The 22,505-nt window shown below is 49.4% G+C and overlaps 1 protein-coding gene across 1 annotated transcript in view; it reads right to left on the bottom strand.

Annotated features, from left to right (window-relative positions):
• Positions 1-196: 196 nt before the first annotated feature.
• Positions 197-22,505, bottom strand: part of JAM3 (junctional adhesion molecule 3) — a 35,798-nt gene continuing 13,489 nt past the window's right edge. The window contains exons 2-9 of the mRNA XM_058041191.1: positions 9,327-9,392; positions 7,677-7,790; positions 6,706-6,858; positions 5,372-5,568; positions 5,004-5,103; positions 4,550-4,679; positions 3,185-3,239; positions 197-2,620 (exon numbers count right to left, since the gene is read on the bottom strand). Coding sequence (XP_057897174.1) covers positions 2,585-2,620; positions 3,185-3,239; positions 4,550-4,679; positions 5,004-5,103; positions 5,372-5,568; positions 6,706-6,858; positions 7,677-7,790; positions 9,327-9,392 — 851 coding nt within the window. The 3' untranslated portion in view covers positions 197-2,584. The remainder of the gene's footprint in view (positions 2,621-3,184; positions 3,240-4,549; positions 4,680-5,003; positions 5,104-5,371; positions 5,569-6,705; positions 6,859-7,676; positions 7,791-9,326; positions 9,393-22,505) is intronic.

The raw sequence follows: 22,505 nt of genomic DNA, 5'->3' as shown, positions 1-22,505 counted from the left end.
TCTCTAGAGAAGAACCAGGAGCAAATGTGCAAGAACAAACTGATAAACAGCCCTGGACTTTGTCACCTCCATCCACTGTGAGTGCTCTGACAGGAGAGACTTTCCCTCATTTCACTGAATTGAAAACAGGAGCTTCCCATAATTTGCCTGTTTGAAAACCACCACCAAGCCCAAACAAAAACCCCTACAAGAACGCTTTGTGGCCTGGTATTTATGTAAAACATTCTTGGCAAAGTTAAAAGGTAATACATTAGTACAAACCTGAATATTATTCACAATGATACAATGGATTCATCCATCAGCTCTCACGAGCTGGGTGGGGGAGGATCCTCTCCCCTTTCTCTCGTTAGAGATGCCACTGTGCATTTTAGAACTGGGGGAAAAATAATAAAATGAAGTTTGGATTCCTAGCTCTGCTGGTTTGCAGATTGTGCTCCCAGAGCTACCCTGGTTCCAACCCTCTCCTCTCTCTCCTTTACTGAGGTACCCTGAAAGCAGCACAGAGGAGCAGTGGGATGCAAAGGAATGTCAGAACAATTAGAGGCAGCAATCAGCACTGGGTGGTTGGATGAAGAGCTGGCATTAAGAAGGTGACCAGGGGGAAGCTGCAGGATATTGGTGACGGGCGAGTTACACAGAGAACACCTGGCTGGGGCTGCCCCATCCTTGCCTTTGCTTCCCCTGGCAAAGGGACAGGTGGCAATGCTTTGTTGGGGTGGAACAAATGCAGCAATGGCATGTCCAGCGAGGGCTCCAGGAGACAAAGCAGAGTAAAGCAGAACACGAAAAATAACACTGACAGTCCAAATTGTCAAGTATCCAAAATACTGTATACAGGAAAAAGTTAAGACAACTCAATTCATATTGGAAATACAAGAACACTAAATTCTGCTACATTAAAAAACTTCCTAAACCACAGCACAGTCCTAGTGTTGCATCCACATCTTGCAGCCTGGTCTCACCCAATGCTGTTCAACACTATCAACGTGGATATTTTGGGAAACAAAATATTCCCCATCATTCTCTCTAAAGCCAAGAGAACCAAATTTGGTTGGTTTTGCTTTTTCCTTTTTTTTTTTTTTTTCCTTTACCATCTAGAGAAGAATTTCATCTGACACTGTAAAAGTGCTTTTGTGTTGAGCTTTTGCTTTCCCAAGCCCAGTAACAGTGGCCTTGGCCATGTGGTTTAACCCTGCCAAGCTGCTGTAGCTGTCACACTGTGTTAGTGCTTTAGGGAACTTGCAGAGGGGCAGCAAACACTGAAGTCACTCTGTCACCTCTTTGGAACTGAATCCAAAACCCATCCTGGCTATTTCTTGCAACGACAAAAACAAAGTGTTGGTCACTGGCAAGAAATTTTTTTTTTTTTTCATATAAAAAAGTTGATAGCTCCTGCCATAAATTTACAAAAACTATCCCTGAGTGACTCTGTTCTGTGTCTGGTAAGACCTCTTGTGACAAGGAAATGGCTGAAGCTGGCTGAAGAGGAAAGAGATGCTGTTCCACCTGCAGCTTTTTGTTACACTTTGCACTAATACTGATATGCTCTGACAGTGCCACACTATAGCAACGTGTGAGCTCCTCTCCTGTAGCTTCAACAGTAAAAAAATAGCTCCGTTACTCAAACGCTGCTGGCATCACATATTTACACTTTTAAATAGAAATGTTACCTTTTCTGAAGTAATCAAAATAGATCTTTGCAAAAAATTTAGAAGCTTGGGGGGGGTTTTACAAAATAAACGGAGAAGGTAAAAAAAGCTGGAGGAATCTCTCAGTACCTTTTATGGCAATCTTAGCCCAGGAAATTATTTGGCTTTAATTTTCCTGAAAGGGATGTCTTAGCAGTGGCTCCCTGCCTCCCCTGTAAGCCTCTTTGCCCACGGAAGGACGCAGGAGCCAAGCCTGCTTTGTGCAGATTAGAACCAGGGGTTACCTGGGTGCAGGGAGCACAGGCACTGCCCTGCCCCTGTCCAACAAAGCATCTGGGGAGTTACACAGGGCTGAGGGCATTTGTGGTGGTTTCACTGTCACTGGTGGCTGGGCACCTGAGCACAAGACAATCACAGATGTGGAGAAGTCACCAGCCAGGCCTGGGCAATGCATTCTTGGGAGGAAATCCCCCAAATTCATTCTTTGAAGTCCATCTACTGCTGTATCAGCACCCTTTTTTTTGTGTCTACTGGTAACACATTGCTGCTCATGTCTACTACAGGTTTACCTAATGCTGTGCCCCTGCTGGGTTTGCACGTTGTGGCCGTGGCCCTGCAGCACAAAGAGAAGGCAATTCCACAAACTTCACACAGCCCAGTCTCTTGGGAAGGACTGAAAGCCTTCCTCAGTCCAAGGACAGGTTTGGGTGATCCTGTTGGTATCTCCAGAGGCAGGGGAGACGCGAGTTGGGCAGTGAGGAGTTACTTTAAACTTTGGCAAAGAAAAAAAAGATATACAGATAGCTAGCTATCGAGTTCTTGTGTGTTCCAAACTCTTCCAAGCGCACTTAATTCATCTTTTGCTCTTGCTTTGAGTTCCTGGAGGAGGTATTTTCACACTTGCTTTTGCTGGTTTGCGATCTCCTTTTGGCGTCTTAGATGACAAACGAAGACTTGTGTCTGAAGTCGCCCTGCAATGGAACAGTTTGGGATGTAGGAAGGATCCAGCAGCTTTCCAGGCCCCCAAAAGGTGGATCCAAGCTGTGTAACCATGCCCAGGCAGCTCCCATTTCCCACGGGAAGGAGAGGGAGGCACCGGTTCCCCTCGCACACCAAGGCGTGGCAGGGATTTCTCATTCCCTCACTGATATCTCTGCTAACGGGAGAGGCTTTTTCTGCTCTTAAGCTCAGTGATCTACTCAAATCCCAAAATACAAATTCTCTCCTAAAAGCATCACGTCCTGCCCACTTAATCCAATGAAACTCATCCTAAGGGGGGGGGGTCAGGCCACGAGATAACTCAGAGCAGAGCTGCCTCTGATAGCTCCTGGCATCAGTCACTTCAGGCAGCTTCAACTCCTCATCATTTCTAAGGAAATGACTCAGCCCTCACCCTTCTGTTTCCCTCTGTTCCCCAGCCCTGCTGAGGAGGGGAGCCCACTCTCACAAAGCCTGTGGGCCCTCCCAGCTCCCCGTGCTCTGCCCACCCTCTTCCTCTGCTGCCAGAGATGGAAATGCAAAGCGTTTGTTGGTACCTCATCATCTGTCCGGATATAGTTAACGCCATCAGGCTTTGCTGGAGTCTTGTAGCTGAAAGAAAGGGGGGAAAAAAAAATCTCATTTCTGGGACAGGAAGACTGCAGGGTTTTGGAGGGGAGGTGCTGGGGAAGATGGAAATGAGGAGGAGGAGCTGAGTGAGAAGCAAGCAGAGAGAAACCCAGTTTGTTTTTCAAATGAGATATCTGTGTTTATTCCATCGTTTACCATGACTGGGATTTTGTCTAAATTCCCCTTCAGCAGAGGGCGAGAAGATTGCTGTGTGTTTCCCTAAAACTCTGCAAAGAGATAAACTGATTCTTTCCTGGGCTTTGCTGCTTTTGTGTCTGTCACTGCCTTTCTGTGCCTCCTGCTCTGTTTCCTGTGGCAATTATAAAGTTCATTTTAATCCTTCACTGCCAGAAGCCTTCAGCATCTTTCTTAGTTACAAGGAAGCACCACTTGTTTGCAATCCCACAGGAACTCAGGATTTACACAAGACTGTCAAGTCCAGTGTATGCCAACCCTCAGCTGCATTTAAATGGCATATTTAGAGCTTTTTTCTGAAAAACAAACGAAAGCAATGAGAAAAACAAGACAGGACTTGTGCTGAAAAGCAACATTTAGCACAGAACAAATCTATCTGGTGAGAATCTTGGCTTTGCATATATTATCTCCTCTCCAGACTCTGTAAGGACATCAAGGCTTGTCTCTGATGCTAATGCTGTTGTTTTTAACATTTTCATCTGCGCTCCAGAACGGCTGTTTTTCATCCCAAATTTAGGTCCTCACAACTAGTGAGACTTTCTGTGGAGAGCCTGCTCTGCTGCATCCATTCCCTATGCATGTCCTGATGCTTCAGACTAATTAGGCAGCGAGCTGAGATCATTAAACCACGGCCCTCGTTATGCCAACAGCACAGGAGCTGCTGGACAAACACCTGCAGGCATTTAATTGTGCTGGGCCCCCTTTTCCATGCAGAGGATGAGGGTGGATACCAGAGCACAGCTCTCATCCACACCACAATTCTCCCTTGGGAAAATGCCATCCATTCCTGGGAGCGTCCAAAGCCAGGCTGGATGGAGCTCTGAGCAGCCTGGCCTGGTGAAAAGTGTCCCTGTCCATGGCTGGATGGTCTTTAAGGTCCCAATTTACTCTGGGATTCTGCGATGATTCCATGAAATAAACCTGGGTGCTGCAGGGTTTTACAGCTGGGCATTGGGTGCCTCAGGGACTGGCTTGGCCTGAGGGCTTTGGTGGGGAATTAGGCACTGAAATTCCTTTTAGCCACTAATTCTTGGCACCATTCAGACTCCTCCACGCTACCTGAGGCTGCAGGGAGTTGTCCAAGAAGCCAAACTTACCTTTCCCCACTCTCTTTGCCATTTGCAAAGTATCCCCTTCTGTAGGCACAGCAGATCCCAAAAGTGATGAGCACCAGGACTGCAAGGACCACCAGGACTCCCCCGATTATCCCACCAATATTGAGGTCATCTGCCAAAGAGAGACACCAGCTCAGTGCTTCTTCAGGGCAGCAGCCACATTCCAGCTTCACACACACTAAAATGCCATCTCACTTTAAGCAATAGTTCACAGGGAACTAGTGAGTCCCTGACTTCAAGATTAAATCTGTTCACAATCTGACGTTTCCCTGCATTTTCAGATTATTTTTATCTCCTTATGTTTGGGGCTATGAGAAAGCAGGGAAGACTTAAGGCTGTAGGATGTCCCCCCCCTCCAAATCCTGATGGTGATGGCAATTTATTTATGGTGATAAATCAGCCAGCGTTGATGAAAACTGTACAGAGAGCCACTCACAGACTTCCATCTCCTGCTCCTCACACTTGGCAAAGCCAGCCTCGTTTGTTGCTATGCAGGAGTAACGCCCTGTGTCACCTTTGTGCACTGCATGGAAAACCTGGGGAGGGAAAAGGGACAGAGGGAAGGGATGTGACATGAGGAACAAGGCACTGTGAGGGTATAAAAATGTGTATAAACATGCATCTCTGCTAAGATCTTCTCCCATCAATCCTCCCTCTCCCAGCTCGCCCAGACCCTGGCACACCTCACTCTCTTCAAATTATTCATTCCTTGAAAGCCAAGCAATGTTTTGGTGAATTTACAAACAGCCTTAAAGATAACCTGTCCAGGCAAACAAGTGTTGATCAGAGGTGTCAGGGCATTACCAGAGTGCCCGTGGCAGGGTTCAGGGTGTAGGAGGAGTTGTGGGGTTTGGATTTGCTGTCGGCTGACAGGGGTTCGCTGTTGCGGTACCAGCTGTAGGTGGACTTGGGGAAACCTTCGTTCTCATGGCAGTGAAGAGAGGCTGACTTGCCAACAGGGACAGCTTTAGGCACAGAGCATCTGGGAGTCATGGGTTTCACTGTGGGGAGACACAAACCAGGTGAGTGGCACTGAAATTCTCTGCTCTCTTAGGCAAAACCATCCCAACTTCCCATTATTCCCACCTGGTTTTAAACCTCCCACTGTTTGGAGATGCCCACAGCCCTTTGTGTTCCTCTTGCAGAAGCTGTAGGTTTGTGTCCTGGATTGCCAAGCAAATTGTATTCTATTATATTTTATATATTTATTGTATTTTATTTATTTATTTTATTTATTGATTCTATTTTATTTTATTCTATTCTGTTATTCTATTGTATTCTATATAGAATTGTGTTCTATTTGCCATCTGTATGGCAGTTGTCTTCTGTTCAGTGGGCAGTTTTCCTTATCTCTTACACACACACTCCTCCCTCTGGGGAGACATCTGCTGATAACAGCTATTGAATGTCAGTGCATGGCTGATAAGAACTACAGTATCCCATTGGGAGAGGTGAGCCCAGAGGGAGGAGCCAAGCATTCCTGCCTGGATATAATCTGGAGATTCTGGAACACCAGCCAAGCATTCCTGCCTGGATATAATCTGGAGATTCTGGAACACCAGCCAAGCATTCCTGCCTGGATATAATCTGAGATTCTGGAACACCAGCCAAGCATTCCTGCCTGGATATAATCTGGAGATTCTGGAGCACCAGCCAAGCATTCCTGCCTAGATATAATCTGGAGATTCTGGAACACCAGCACGGCTTCTCCACTGGATTCCCCAGAGGAACAGCAGCTGCCTCTGCCCCTGGATCTTCAGGGGAGAGACTGCACCTTTCTCCAGGATCCCTGCTCCAGCAGAACCAGCCCTGACACTGCAGGAGGGCTGAGCCACAATTCCAATGGGACTGCTGCCAGCACCCTGACCCACAGGGTGTCAGGTTGGGTTCTGACTCTGGCAGTGTTGGTTTAGTTACTGCATTATTTATTTTATCTTTTTATTTCCTTCCATAATAAAGAACTGTTATTCCTGCTCCCATATTTTTGCCAGAGAGCCCCCCTTTAATTTAAAATTTATAGCAATTTGGAGGGAGGGTTTTACATTTTCCATTTCAGGGGAGGCTCCTGCCTTCCTTGGCAGACACCTGTCTATTCAAACCGAGCCAGGGAATAATGGGGAGTTTTGGATGGTTGGTACCTTGGACTGTGAGCTCGATGTTGATCTCGTCGATGGTTTTGGTGTCGGAGGGCGCGGCCACCTCGCAGCGGTACGTGGCCGTGTCCATCCTCGTCGTGTTCTTGATCACCAGGGAAGTCCTGCTCAGGATCTCTGCCCGAGTCGCAAAGTCTCCTGACACACAGGGAAGAGAGGGAAAAACATCAGGGGAATCAAGATTAATGACTCAGGACTGAAAACCAGCTCGTTTTGGGTGTATGAATTAAGTGGTTGTTCTCAGACTCTTTTCCAGAGTCAAAGGAACTCAACGCTTGAAAACCCCAAAGGAAACCAAAGCTGCCAACCATGTAAGAGGATGAACTGGAAAGCATCACTCCAAATCTCAAAAACTGTGGCAAAATCGAACTTCCAAGACAGCCTCAGGCCTTGCCTTCTTTGGGAGACACATTTGGATGTGGCTCTTGGTCCCATGTGAAGTGCTGGAGTAATTCCAGGTGGAGTCAAGCCCTCCTGGCACTGGAGTTCTCCTGTCAAGCCAGTGAGGCTGCCTGTAATGCTCCCAGGATGCTGCAGATCCCTGAGCAGCCTCAGCAGAGAGCACTGGCAGCTGGACACACAGAGCCCTGCTGAGGTGCACGTGAAGCCCTCAGATGTTCTATGGAAAGCCTGGAAGGGTCAGTGCCTGGTGCTGAGAGCTCAGACACCCAGCGACCATGGGACCCACAGAAGGGAAGATGTATCATTCCTTTCTGACCCCAAAAACACCTCCTAAGGAGGATCTCACTCCAGCTCCATGTGGCTCCTACTGTGAGCTGTCAGTAATGAGGCAGGGAGGTAAAAAACATCCTGCTCCCTCTCCATCCTGCACTTCAACTGTTCCAGAAGAAAGCAGCCGGCCAGCCAGAGCTCCTGCCTCTCACAGGCTTGTTTGTTCCCCATTGTGCTGTTTCTGAAAGCTGTTTTGGAAATCTGAGAACAAGGAATCTTCATACCCTGCATTTTGTTGCCAAAGAACACGTAAGAGGTTTCTCCATTCCGGATTTTCTTCCACTCGATTCTGGGATCAGGCGTCACCGTGGATTTAATGATGCAGGACAGCTCCACACCTAGCAGGAGAAATGGAGGCAATCCAGATTAATAGGAAGCAGCTGTGTTTTTGCTCTGCTCTGAGCACTCTCACTCAATGTTTTATTAGGAGATGCTGCCCACAAAGCAGAGCCTTCCCTTTCATCTGCCTCACAAACAGAAACGCTGCTGGGTTCCAGGAGCTATTGGAAGATGGATTTTGGCCAGCAAAAATAATAGCCCAGCAGATATCAGCTATGGAGAGAAATGAACACCCTGTTCTCTGCAGGCTGGGGCTCATGGCAAACAAAACCTTTAGTCAGAGCGAGCCCTCAGCGCTGTCCTGCTGCTGAGCAGAGCCACACTGTGAGCCAGGGGTGCAGCATGAGCCTGGGCACTGCCTGGGGATGGGCTGGGACAGCAGCTCCTGGGGATAAACCTGTCACAGACATCTTCTTATGGAAAATCTTTTTTTTAGGATTTTTCCTCCTGAGAAGCTGAGAGGCCTCGGGAGCAAAATGTAAACAATGGTTATCTGCTGCTGTGGAATGCAACAGGTAGATCTTTGATTGGCTTATCTTAGATGTTTATAATTAATAGCTAATCACAGCTCAGATAGCTTGGACAGAGTCTGAGACAGCTACTTTTGTTATCATTTTTTCTTTTTTATTCTTAGCTAGCTTTCTGATGAAACTTTTTCTTTCATTCTTTTAGTATAGTTTTAATGTAATATATATTATAAAATAATAAATCAAGTTTTTTGAAACATAAAGTCAGATCTTAGTCTCTTCTTTCAACCTGAGACCCCTGTGAACACCATCACATAAACCCAGCCAGCCCTGTCCCCTTTGCAGCTGGCCCTGGCACCCCATCTCTGAGAGAAGCCTTCCCAGTGTCCCAGCCACGTCTGTAGGAGGGCCAAGAGAAAATGTCGCAGACATCTGTTATGAAAAATCCTTTCCTTAGGATTTTTCCTCCTGAGAAGCTCAGAGGCCTCAGGAACAAAATGTAAACAATGATTATCTGCTGCTGTGGAATGCAACAGGTGCATCTGTGATTGGCCCATTTGGATGTTTCTAATCAATGGCCAATCACAGTCAGCTGGCTCTTAGACTCTCTGTCTAAGCCACAAACCTTTGTTATTCATTCCTTTCTATTCTATTCTTAGCCAGCCTTCTGATGAAACCTTTTCTTCCATTCTTTTAGTATAGTTTTAATGCAATACATATAATAAAATAATAAGTCAGCCTTCTGAAACATGGAGTCAGATCCTCATCTCTTCCCTCATCCAAGAACCCCTGTGAACACCGTCACAAGAAAATATATATTTCTCTCTCTGTGTATTAATTGCATTATTTTGCTTCTTTTGGGACCTAGTTCAAAAAAGCACTTAAGCAGAGACTTTGCAATGCCAGTGGCTTGCAGAGGACCTCAATAAACCATTTAAAACAGGGAGATCCAGCCACATTCTCAGGCACTCCTCTGAATCCCTGGCTCTCGTAGTCCTGAGGAACCAGTGAGCAACGAGCCAAATCTTCCTGCATTGTTCGGCCTGATGCAGCACAGGCAGCACTCACTTTGGAATTCCTGCACCACGGGCTTGGTGTTGCTGGATGTCAGCTCCACAGCCAAGAGTCTGCAGCCTGCAAAAACAAACAGAAGGTAATAAGAAATAGCACAGCTCATAAGTCACCCAGCTAGGAGCAGGCTGCCTGCTGAGAAATCCTCCTGGCCAGCTCTGAGGAGTGACTTCCCCAGACAAAACCTCTTCCTGCCTACCAGCACAGCTCCAGCAGGACTGAGTTTATTTAGGAGTTTGTGGTGTAAATACAGGAAAATATAATTGTTGGAAGTAGCAATTAAAGAGGAGGATTAACATAATGGCACAAAGGCAGTGCCAGCACGAGCCATTTCCTTGTGCTTGTTTAGATGGGAAAGGAACTGTGGCTAATGCAGGAGTGAAAGTTTTATTTGGAAAATTCACTTGAAGGTCAGAAAACAGGAAGCAGATCAGTCTCCAGAGATCTGGAGTTCCTGGGAGATGGAATGGGCCAGGCCTGGCCTCTAGCAAAAAATGCTGATTACACTGGCAAATACTGCAAGTGTGGTGATGTAAAATGTGAGTAAATCACAAGAGGACTGTGATTCAGGAGAAAACAGCTCAGCATTTTGGGTAGAGCCCCAGCCAGACCCACACTGGGGAGGAAGCTCAGCCATGCAGTGCTGTGAGGCTCCTTACAACACAAACCTGCTTGTTCCCTTCCTGCTCTGAGCACTAATTCCCAATTAATCCAGTCAGCTTCCCTCTTTTGCACGTTCCTTTAGCTTGAAAAATCTGCCTTCTATGTCCCTTTTGCTGTGCACCCCACCAGAGCAGGCATCAACAGCAGTCACGCTCTGCTGGATGCCAAATTCACCAACAACTCTCCAGAGGGAGAGGGAAACAAGCAGGGATTTCCCTGGGAGAGGAGAGTGAAGCAGACAGGATATTCTGGAGCTGGATTTTCTGGTTCTCCTCTCATGGTGTCACCAAACCAGGCTCCAAAGCCCCTCCAGGAGGAGGTTCCATGCTACAGTCAAAATAATCAAAATAATACAAAATATTCATCTGCAGGGGCCTGCTGTGCTGACATGAGCAGCTCTGCAGTGACAAATCCCATCACAAGTTGGTGGAAATCTAAGGGAGATGCCCACTGAGCTCGCTGGGCATTGATCAAACAGCAGCTTAAAAATGATGGAAAACCCTGCCTCAGGGACGTGGGATGTGGCTGAAGGCTAAGAGTAAAAAGCCATAACAATCATGGACGGAAAGCAGAAAAGGGAGATGTGGAGAAAGAAATGCTCTCCAGCATCATGACCCAGCTGGAAATTTCTGTGCTGGCTCTCAGGGGGGAAAACTTTTGGGCAGGGACAGCATCCCTCTGTGGAGTGGCAAGGCAGCAGCCTGAGAAACACCCAAGAGCTGCAAAGTCACTCCCACTGAAAGCCTGAGGGCCTTCAACACCTGAACCCCTTCCAGCAACGCTGAAATGTTCCCTGCTGGTTCCTGTTAAACGCTGACGCTTTCCTGGTACCCCAAAGACCACCAGGGAGAGCTGGAGTTTGGCAGGGCTCAGAAAGCTGCCTTTGTGTCCAAAATCATTGTTTCTCACACAAAAGCCAGCAGCTGATGCTAACTAATGGCTGGCCCAGCCAGAACTGCTCCTAGCAGGGCTTTTCCACCCTTCCCCCTCTGCACTGGAGATGGTCATGCAGCATTTGGGAGAAATGCAATACTGAGCTGAGCTGACAGAGCTCTGCACTGTGGTTCTCTCCAGGCAGGAGCTGGTCTAAGCAGTAATTTCTGCAAGTCTGTGTTGAAGCAGAGTCCATTTTCATGAGAGCTGCTGCTTCCAGACCTACTCCCTGAAAGCAGGGAATTGTGCCAGGCAGTGCCAATGCTTTCCCTGCCCTCTTTTTATCACAGAATTATGGACTGATCTGGGTTGGAAGAGACCTTAAAGACCCTCCAGTCCCACCCCTGCCATGGCAGGAACACTTCCCACTATCCCAGGTTGCTCCAGCCTGGCCTTGAACACTTCCAGGGATCCAGAGGCACTCTGTGCCAGGGCCTGCCCACTCTCCCAGGCAGGAATTTGCCCTAATATCCAGTCTGTGCTGTCAGCTGAATCCATTCCCCTTGTCCTGACACTCTGTGCTCTTGTAAAAAGGGATTTTTAAAGTCCCCTGATCCTCCAGGTGTTCTCTGTGGGGCTCCCATCCTCAGGAGCATGAACAGGTTGCACTGACCCCAGCAAACCCCAGAGCATGGGAAGCTGCTAATCCCCCAAAGACAAGGCACAATTTTGGGAAAATCCTTTTGGAATCTTCAGACATGTTTCCAACAACAGTGAAACACAGCATTTGAGTGCCTCTGCTGTGAGATTGCTGCTTCTGGAACCAAGAACTGAACTGAGAGCCCAGGCCTGAGCATTCAGCTGATGCTGGCTGGCCTCCTCCTCTGGACCAGTTTTAGTTTTGTTTCAGATTCTTGCTTGCACAATATCTTTTTCTGGAAAAATGCTGTCCCATCAAACAGACATGGCAACAGTCCTACATCTGCTGTAGTTAGAAAATCTGTCCAGCTGAAGGTGGGGACAACGAAACCACAGAGCTGTGTAGCTCTGAGGGAGTTTTGGCTCTGGAAATATTCACTCCAGGCCAGTGGGACTCCATCAGACTCCAGCCCCATCTCATTTCTCACAAACTGCTCACAGCAGGCCTTTTCTCACCCACTAAACACAAGAGATTCAGGTCTATCCCTCAGGCACAAAGCAGGATGACAACAAATTTTAGACAGAAGCTGAGTCCTTGGAGACTGTGTGAGAGGTTCTGACATTATTACATGTATTGACCGTGGGCAGAGATCAATGTAGCTGCTTAAATCACTGCTAAGGCAGATTTATTCCCCTCTGTGTGGCAGAATACTGCAAGTAGCATGTTCTAAATTAAAAGAAGGTGACAGCAAAGCCAAACAAAAACCTGAGCTGACCGTACAGACTGTGCAGCAAGAGAAGAATGCCTTTCTAGAACCTTGCTCTGCTGGCAAGAGTTGTTTGTTTGTTTTGTTTTGTGTTAAGTCATCATTAGTGCTTAATAATCTTCTAAAAGGTGTTGCTTTAGGCTCCTTCCAGCCCAGCCAAACAAGCAGCAAAGGGTTTGTGTTATGTAAATCTCACTTCAAAGACCCCAGCAGCCGGGGTTTGGAGAACAGCTGGAACTGCATTCCCTGTCCATGTGTGCCACAGCACATTCCCTGTCCATGTGTGTCACATCCCTGGATTCCCACCAGATCCATATGTGCTGCAGCTCCCAGCTCCTACCGAGTCTCCATAGGCTGCAAAATCCCAAACCCTACCAGATCTGTGTGTTCTACCCCTCTGGGTACCTACCAGCTCTCTGTGTGCTGCAGACTCAGCCAGACATATGGTTGAATCCCAAATGTCATCAGTTCTCCAAAATAGAATCCAGGACAAGCCACTGAAGTCTATAGCATATTCTTATGGCACTTTTTTCTTTTTTTTTTTCAGCTAAAGAGATCCAGCCCATGCTTGTTACTGTGACTCATGGTATCTGAATCATTTTAAAATGCTATACTGAAGAAAAAAAAAGCAGCTTTATAGGCGACTCTGTGTGTTAAATCTCCTTTCTACTGTTCAAAGCCAAGCCTGACCTTCCATCTCCTTCCATCCTGATGTCAGTTTGAAAGCTCTAGGCAGAAATTTGAAGAGGAGGTGAGGTATTGTGTTATAGGGAAAGTGAGAGGATGACCAGGAGAGAGTTTGGAGAAGTTGCTGGCAGCATCCTGAGCTGCAGCCTCGCTCGATGTTATCTGATACAGTAATTTTAGTGAATGCACTGTCAGGCACAGGCAGCACAAAACCACGCAGCTGCATTTAAACACCTGCCCACCAAAGCAACAAAAATATTCCCTGCTCGAGGTGTCCATCATCAGCAAGCCCTTGCTGGATTTGCAATTCAAAGCGTGCCTAAGCCATGTGGGAACGCTGTGATAAACCACACGCCTTGTTAAGCACCTCTGCCTTCTGGGTGGGTACTCGGTGCAGCAGGAGTGAGTGAGATGTTATGAGGTGTTAAAACATGTTAGCTGAGCCCTCTGCAGGTCAGCAGCCTCAGGGCTGCACATCTGGAGGTGCCCCTGCAGCATCTATCCATGGATCCATCCATCCATTGTCTATCTATCCATGGATCCATCCGTGGATTCATCCATCCATCCCTTCATCATCCATCCATCCATCCATCCATCCATCCATCCATCCATCCATCCATCATCCATCCATCCATCCATCCATCCATCCATCATCCATCCATAATCCATCCATCCATCCATCCATCCATCCATCCATCATCCATCCATCCATGCATCCATCCATCATCCATCCATCATCCATCCATCCATCCATCCATCCATCCATCCATTATCCATCCATCATCCATCCATCCATCCATCCATCCATCCATCCATCCATCCATCATCCATCCATAATCCATCCATCCATCCATCCATCCATCCATCCATCCATCATCCATCCATCCATCCATCCATCCATCCATCCATCCATCCATCATCCATCCATAATCCATCCATCCATCATCCATCCATCCATCCATCCATCCATGCATCCATCATCCATCCATCCATCCATCATCCATCCATCATCCATCATCCATCCATCCATCCATCCATCCATCCATCCATCCATCCATCATCCATCATCCATCCATCCATCCATCCATCCATCCATCCATCCATCCATCATCCATCCATCCATCATCCATCCATCCATCCATCATCCATCCATCCATCCGTCCATCCATCCATCCATCATCCATCCATCCATCCATCCATCCATCCATCCATCCATCCATCCATCCATCATCCATCCATCCATCATCCATCCATCATCCATCCATCATCCATCCATCCATCCATCCATCCATCCATCCATCCATCCATCCATCCATCCATCCAGGGGAGCTGGGCATGGCAGCCAGGCTGGCCCAGGGCTGGCCCTGCCTCTCAGGGGTGGATGTACAGCAGGGAGGAAGCTGTCTGGGAAATGGGTGGGAAACCTCCAAAGGAAGAGCAGAGGGAGCCACGCAGAGCTGGACTGGGTAAAACAAGGAGAGGGGAGGCTGCATTCCTGCCCTCAGCTTATTTTGAGGAAATCACCACAAGCCCTTTCAGGAGCCTCTGCCCATCTGCCTGGAAACATCCATCCTTTTGTCTCCCAGTGCTGCAGGCTCTTTATCCCCCCTCTTCTCTATTCCCAGCGCGTCCCGTTGCAATTCCACAATCAGACTGGTGCCAGGTGGTGCAGGACAGACAACGCAGCGTGGCACAGCAATCAGACACCACAGTGCCTTAGGCACTGTTTGGTGAAGTTTTTTGGGGCTTTCTTTGTCCAAATGTCACTTCAGGAACAGCAAACGTACTTGTGACAGATAAAGACTGGATTTGTAAAGCGTGAATAAATGTTTTGTAGCACTCAGTCTTAACTTCCACTCATTCTCTTCACCCCAGGGAGCTGGTGCTGCGTTTGCTCTGGCTCCTCAGCGTCAGGCTGAAAGCCCTGGGGGCTGATAGGAGGGAGCAGGCAGGTGATGGGCCGTGTTTGCCCAGTGACCCGAGCCAGCCATGTGCCTTTTTTAATTCCATTTTTCCATGGCACCTCCCCGAGCTCAGCCTTGACTCCGGGGTGGGCTGCCCTGCTGGAGAACAATGTCAATGTGCAGCCAGAGATTAGTGAACAAAAGCTTAGGAGTGTCTCCATTCAAATTAAGTAACAGATGGACCTGGTCTGTGTGGGAGCTGATAACAGTTATAAAAAGGCCATCACCAGACTGTGGCCAGCCCACCCTGGAAAAAACCCACTCAGTCGTAAATCCTCTGTGCTGTTATAGCTGCTTGTGCGAGTGAGGCTTTATTTTTACCAGCTATCATCAAGCAGCATGCCTTATTTTAACATGCATGGCTTTTACTGCTCAGCTAAAAGGGTGCCAGCTCCCCGACAGACACCTCCCGGCAGAGATGGGCAGGGAGCACCAGGCAGAATTAACCCAGAGGAGGGAAATGCAGCCTTGCAGAGCAGCCTTGGCACCCACGGGGCTCTGGGCTTTGCTGTCCTCCTCTCACTGGTGGCACTCTCCTGGTGGTGAGGGGTCTCTGGTGGTCCCAGCAGCAGCAGGACCCCACAGGATGGAGCTCGGTGGAACACCGCGGGGTGTTTGCATTCGTTCTGGAGGTGTAAGAACTTGGGATTTTGCCCTTAATTCACTTTCTTCCTCCTCAGCAGTACAGAAGGTGAGGAGATGCCTGACTTCAAACAGGGTACGTGCAGTTCTGGAACGAAATCTTAACCTGTTTAAAGCTCCTGATTTAAATTTCCTGACTTAAACTGGGACCTTAAAGACCTGACTGCATTTGCTGCAGAGAGGGCTCATTAGCACCCAGGCCATGTACACAGGCTTTTCTCTTACTTTCCTTTTTCTTTTCTAGTTTTTTCTTTCCTCCTCCTTCTTTTCTTCTTTGTTTCAGTTTCCTTTTTTTTTTGTTTTTCCTTTTGGACAGGAGGATTTGCTGTTCCACCTCCTAACCAGACAGCAAAGCACACCCACCCTGAGGAGTGGAACAGGTTGCTCCCAAGGAGATTTGGAACCCTCTTAGGTCAAAAGCCTCTCTGCAAAGCAGCTTTTTCTGCAGCCAAAACTCCTCCTGTCTCCCAGGCAGGCAGGGAAGCAGAGGTGTTGCCTGGTAAGACCACACAGAGCTCTCTGATGGTTTCCCCCAGCCTGGTTTCATCACTCTGGGCTGCAGCTGCAGACAGGCTGTCTCAAAGCACCATCTGATCAGGGCTCCTGCAGCTCAGGGTTTCGCAACCTTTGCTTGCTGTGGCATTGCAGCGTGGGCAGAGATGGTGTGTTAAGGTCCTGCAGATCAGCACCTCCACAGAAATGACCCCATTTTATTGAAATGGGGTTTCCTCTGTCCCAACAGGCACCAGCCCCACAAAGGGACCCTCACTCTGCTGCCAGCAAGGAGGAGATGCACATTTATACTCCATTTAATCCCCTGCAGATGGGGCTGTATAAACCTTGCCCAACATCTTAATCTGGGCCTAGCTCTCCTGTTTTCCCAAGCTCATCCCCTGGGCTCTGGCTCCTCTCCTGGAGAGGACTGCCTGTACGTGCAATATTTGTGTGCATGACTAATACCCAATACTTAAAGAGATTAGGATGGGAGCAGCAAGGGCTCGGGAGCTTCCAGCATGTCAGATTGCATCTCTTTCTGGAATATACTTCAGGCCAACTTCAGCTCAGAGAGGGGATGGAAAGAGTTGGAATTTGCCCCTCAAAATCAGGGATGAAGAGTAGTGGAGAGGGAACAGAAGGAAATACGAACGGAAAAGCTGTTACCAACATTCCCTGCATTCCTGAATTGCTTCTCCCTTTCCAACAAACCTGAGGCTGAACTGAAAGTCCTATTTCCCTTGCGTGGGCAACAGGGAACAGGGCATGGAGCTTCTGCCAGGGGATTAAGTCCTGCCCAGACCATTTCTTTGCCTTGCTGGTGGCCTCTGGGGCCAACCCCTCAGAGATGCTTTGGGCTTCCAGTGTTAGGCTGAGTCTCCAGGAGGGAAAAACAGGGGCAGGTGGCCTTGCTGTGTGGTTCTGAGGCAGGAGAGCTTCTCCTTACAGCTGCATCAAGGTTTTGGCAAAACAACCGAGGAGAAATCCCTGATCACTCGACCAGGAATGCACTGAACCAGCCAGGATGTGCTCAGTGCTGGTCTTGCCATTTTCATTAACAAATGGGCAGCCTAATTACACCTTCAAATTGGGCTGGCTCATAGCCAACATGGGGATGAAGGGATCCCAGGAGGGCAGCTCATCCCCATCTCTGTTTAGGGCATGAAAACCCCAGGGATGCAGCTGGCCAGGCCCCTGGCACCCTGAGGAAGCTGAGGGTCTCCTGTGCAGTTTCCCCTCATCATTTCCATCCACCCAAGTGCTGTACATTCCTCTGCTGAGCCTCAGTCCCTCCACATTCAGCGTGCCCTGCGCTCAGTGAGGATGTACAGTTCCAGTTCACTGGAGGAAGAAAACGAGGAATGGAAATCCCAGGAAGAGCAAAGGCACACGCTATCTCAGGCAGCAGTGGATGTGCCTCTCTGTGACCTGTTTACCAGATGAGAATGCCTTGCAGCAGCAAATCCCAGGAACATGGATGGTGAGCACTGGAGAGCAGTGGGAACTTTTGCAGAGGGCAGATTTGAAACCAACCCTTCCTGCCTATTCCCACTTGCCTTCCATTGTTTCCTCAGCCAGCCCTAGGAGCTGCCATGCAGGCACATCCTACGTTATTTCTCACTTCAGCAAGTCCCCTTCCTCCCCAAAGTGGCAGATGCTGGTACCAAATTAGTGCAAAGTGGGAGGCAACCAGCAGATAAGTACCACAAAAGCCAGGGGCAATGGTGTTCCTGCTGTCCTCTCCCTTCCTCCCAGCAGAACTCTCCTGACAGATGCTGAGGGCTGAAATCCAGGGCAGAGTGGGGTCACTGAGATGTGACAGGGATCTACGGCCGGTGTCAGGGAGAGGGAATGAACTGCAACGGGAAAAGGGGCAAGTTCCTTTATTTTTGGCTCGTGTGGGAATTTGACTCAAGGATTGTTGAGGATCTCAGAAGCCACGGTGACGTTTTCCAGGCTGAGCGCCAGCCGAGGCACAGACTTGATCTCAGCAGGTATCTGACTTCCCTGGGAGCTGGGATGCTTTGCTACCTGCCTGACCCTGCCTTTTGATGAGGACACACATCTCAGGAGCTGCCTGCAATGCAAAGACAGGATATAAGCGGATATGCTATCAGCACCGGGCTTTGCAGTGCTCCTTAGTGTCTGGCTGTGTCCCAGCCATCAATACAGAGACTTGCAGGGGTTTAGCCTATAATCCTCTCTTCCTCTGTCTGTGACTCTAATCTCCTGATCCTCCCTTCTCCTCCAGCCTAAAGCTTGACCAGCAAAACACGGATCCGAGGTTCTGCTTATTGAAGACCAACCATGTCATCTTCCTGTGGAAAATGGGAGTTGGGGAGAGAGCCGGGAGTAGGCTGGGGAAGGGAACAGGAGAGGGCGTGAGCAAGCACACAGAGAAATCATTTATGACAAGACTGAAAGCAGCTCTCATTTTAAGAACATTTCCTCCAATTTTACAGTGTAATTTCTGCCTTTTTTTTTCCTTTCCCCGCGTGAGTGTAATTCCAGCCCCGGGTACAAACTGCGATTGTCTCGCTAACGCAGCACGAAACACGCACAAATAAACGCTGCAGGAGCCTGCTGCAGGCACCCAGGGAACATCCCCAGCTGCCTGTGAGCACACCAAGAGCTCACAGAGATCCCTGTGCCGTCATTCCAGGCGGCAGAGCTGGGGCCGGCCTCCGCCAGGCAGCTTTGAAGCTTTGCAGAGAATCCGTCAGAACAAAGGACGCAGCCCCACCAGGGGGGAAAGGCACTCGGCAAGCCCAGAGATGTGATTTTAGGGGCAGCCCTGGATCACAGGAGCAGATCTGAAAAGACTTGCCTTGTTAACATCAGCCTGAGCAAGCACAGGCTGCCAACCTGCGCGGGGAGAAGCGCCGCAGGCTTCAGGGGAGATTATTTTCTTAGGAAGCGCACCGGGGAATTAAAGGGAGCCCAAGTGAAGTCGCAGACAGATAAAGATGAAAAGCGTGACACACAGAGCTATTAGGAAGATGCCAGCATAAATGAGCAGGGGGAGAGGGAAGGGAGTAATGCTGTGTCAGAGCAAAGAGGACAAAACCCATCCTGGCTCGGCCCAGCCTGGATTCCTGAGCAAGGCCTTGGCACAGAGGGGTTAAAAGATTACTTGTCCTGGGGGAGTTGAATTAGCCACATATCTGGGAACCAACTTCTCCCAGACCCTGCCTTGTTTTCCTCCTCAAACATCATCTGCTGCTATTTTTAGCAGAGAATTTTCTCAGCCGAGTGCTCCCAGCGGAGCTCTGGTCTGGGGCCCTTTTCCCAGGGAGACACGGGCACAGCAGCACGTGCTGGCCCCTAGCTCATCTCAGCTCTGTGCCACTGCCCTGCCACCGCTGGGCTTCGGTGTCACACTGCCAGCTCCCTCCTGGGGCATGGGACAGTGCCTGCCCCAGCCTGGGGCAGGTATTTTAAATGCTCTCAAAAAGCCAAGGGAGGCTCCAAAGGTAGAAACAGTCTAAAAGGGGTGGACTGGACTTGGTAACTTGCCTGGAGGCTTTAGCAGCATGAATGGCAAGAAAGGTGGGAAGGAGATGGGAAGAAATGATTAGGCTGACATTAATAACAGGATCTGCTTCTCAGGGCTGAAATCTATTTGGATTCACTCCAGTTCCTCCGAGGGAAACCGTGGAAGCTTTTATTGTTCATAAAAGTTGCAACTAAATTCGGACTGTATGAAGCTTAAGGAAATACCTCTCAGAGGACAACCCTGCTAAAAACAAATGAGGTAACTCCCTTCCTCTTCTCTGCTTTTCTTGGGGCCTCCATTCTTCCTTGGCCAACACCCCAAGCTGTCCATCAGCCCATCAGCCCCTGGCTGCTCAGCCTCCAGCACTGCTATCTGTCTGCCTGGCTGCAATTAGCAATGTGTCACTGGGTGTCTGGGCTGCTTCTCAGGGAGGCAACGCTGGGAACTGCTTTTATCTGCAGCTTGAATTAATACCTGCCTGCCAGAGATTAGCACGGAAATCAAAGGGCCAGATCAGGGCACACGGATGGACAAATTGAGTAAAGCAGGAGCAAACCCCTGCCTTGTGTGTGTGCTAATGGGCAGCTCAGGCTGGGGGAGCCGGGAGGATTGAGCTCTGTGGATGCTGGGGATGAAGTCAGGAAGGTCCCTGTAACAATGGCCCCTTCTTGGTCAGTGTGTCTGCTCCCTGTGTGTCTTGGAGCCGTGTCAGCGAAGCAAACAGATTGGGAACACATTTGCACTCCCCACAGCAGCACAGCAGCCAGCCCTGACACAGAGCAGCAAGCTGGGCTCTTGGCTGCTCCTGCCTCGGTGCCAAGTTTCCAGCTCTGCTCAAAACCTGTGCTTGAGCCTGAGAGGACAGGCAAGGCTGGGGAGTGCTCAGCTCACAGAACCTGGCAGCTGCAGGGCAGGGGAGCCAGGCTGAGCTCACCTGTGCTGCTCTGAGGCTCCCCAGGTGACACCAAGCCTGGCACAGTGGCTCTGCCCTCCTCATGGCCATGCTGGAACAACAGGAGCCCACAGAGCACACAGATGCTGCACAGGGCCTCGTCCCTGTGGCAAGAACTGCCTGCAAAAGCTTCCCCCAGCCCTGCAGGAATCCCAGGAGCTCTGGATTTCTCTCCTGACCTTCATGTACACATTCCAGCACACGGCACTTAACCTCTGATGCTCCTGTGAAATCGCAGTGCCAGCGTTTCACGGATGAGTGTGCTTCCCCTCGCATCTGCCCCGGCATCAGATGCTGCCAGCACCTCTCTCTCTCTGCTGGCTCTGCTCCCAGCTGAAGGACAGACAATAGGCATTTGAATCCAGCCTCCACTTCCCCTCCCCAGCAGCCTGGGGAGATGGCATATCAGAGACAGTGCTGAGAGCAGCTCCTGCCAGCCAGCCACAGGCCTGTCCTGATCCCAGCCTCAGCCCCAGACCACCACTGCAATCAATGGTCACTGGGCACCCAGACCTTAAGGATTCTCTAGTTCCAAGTCTCCTGCCACGGTCAGGGACACCTTTCACCAGACTAGGCTGTTCAAAGACCCCCATCCAACCTGGCCTTGAGCAATTCCAGGGACGGGGCATCCAGGGACGGGGCATGCCCAACCGACTTTGAATGCAGCTGGTTTGTGTCTCCATTTCCCAAGCTGTGGGGTGAAAGGGGCTCCCCTCTCTTACAGGCAGGAGGCAAAACTAACCATGTTTAGATACTGCAGTGGTGTATCAAGGACCATGGGCTGGGAGCAGTAACAGGAATCATCAATAAGAAAATAAAGTTACCTTTAATAGCGAGGTAAGCCACAGTACAAGCAGGGTGAAATTTCTTCAGAGTTCAATTGCATCAAAGCCTGAATTTCAGTAAGGGTTGTGATAGAAACATTATGGGTATATTTTGTTTTGGCAACTAGCAGTGAATTGGAAACTAAACTTGCTCCCACATCACAGCTGAAGGCCTGTGGACTAAGTCTGACCTTCTGTAAGGTATAAAGTTTAATACGTCAGTCACTGTTTCCTCTCAAGCCTTGCAGCTTAAAACTGACTGAAGTGCAGCCTCCAGAGATTGCACTCTGCACTGGCTGCAGGAGATGCTACCAATGGTCCCAAAGGTCAGAGCCCTTCTGCACGAGTGAGGAGGCCTGGCTCAGGTCACAGCAATTGCCACTGGAGCTGGAGGAGGAGGTGACCACCTCTGTTTGCAGAGGAGCCGCACGCTGGGGCTGCAGCTGGTCTCACATCAGCGCCTCGGTGGCCTTGGCCGGGCAGGGCAGGGGAGGGCTGGGGCAGCACAGGGCAGCTAGGCAGGCCAAGGAGCCTTCTCTCAGCACTGTGCTGCTGCTAAAATGGACTGCATCACCCTGCATCCCCAACCTGCCAGCCACAGCACCGGTCACAGAGCTCTCCTGGACCTCTCTGCCCTGCCAGCTCACTGCAGACACACTGGCCACCTCCTGCACTTCTCTTGCTCACTCTGAGGAGCATCTATCTGATTCAGGTTCCACTTGCAAGAGGTTCAGCCAGGGTCTGGTGAGAACTGTCCTGGATTCTCCTGAAAAACCATCTTCCATCTTTCTAGAACCAGCTCTGCCTCTGGAGCCATTCAGCCTGCTTGGCACCATTCCTGCTGCTTCAGAGATAACAACAGAGAGTGAGAAAAACCTGTCTAGACACCATTTACCTTCCACGGACTGCCACTGCCACATCAAAGCACCTCTTCAAACAAAACTGGCCATTCTCCCCAGCCCTGCTGTGCCTGCTCCAGCCAGAGGCAAGGACTCATCTCATCAAGCTCCAGAGTTTATCTTTAATCCAGCCCCTTCTGACAACAGCAAGAGAGGGAGGATGAAAAATCTCATTACAGGCACATCAACAGAAGCCACCTGGCTTTACCCTACCCAGCTGGGGCTGCATCCCTTCTGCTCAGTGCCCAGACACAAGCTGAGATCTCACCTGTCTC

This window comes from Melospiza georgiana, chromosome 27, assembly GCF_028018845.1.
Source record: "Melospiza georgiana isolate bMelGeo1 chromosome 27, bMelGeo1.pri, whole genome shotgun sequence".
Taxonomy (NCBI): Eukaryota; Metazoa; Chordata; class Aves; order Passeriformes; family Passerellidae; genus Melospiza; species Melospiza georgiana.
The sequence above is the reverse complement of the archived record's forward strand: the minus strand, read 5'-3'. Positions and strand labels throughout refer to the sequence as shown.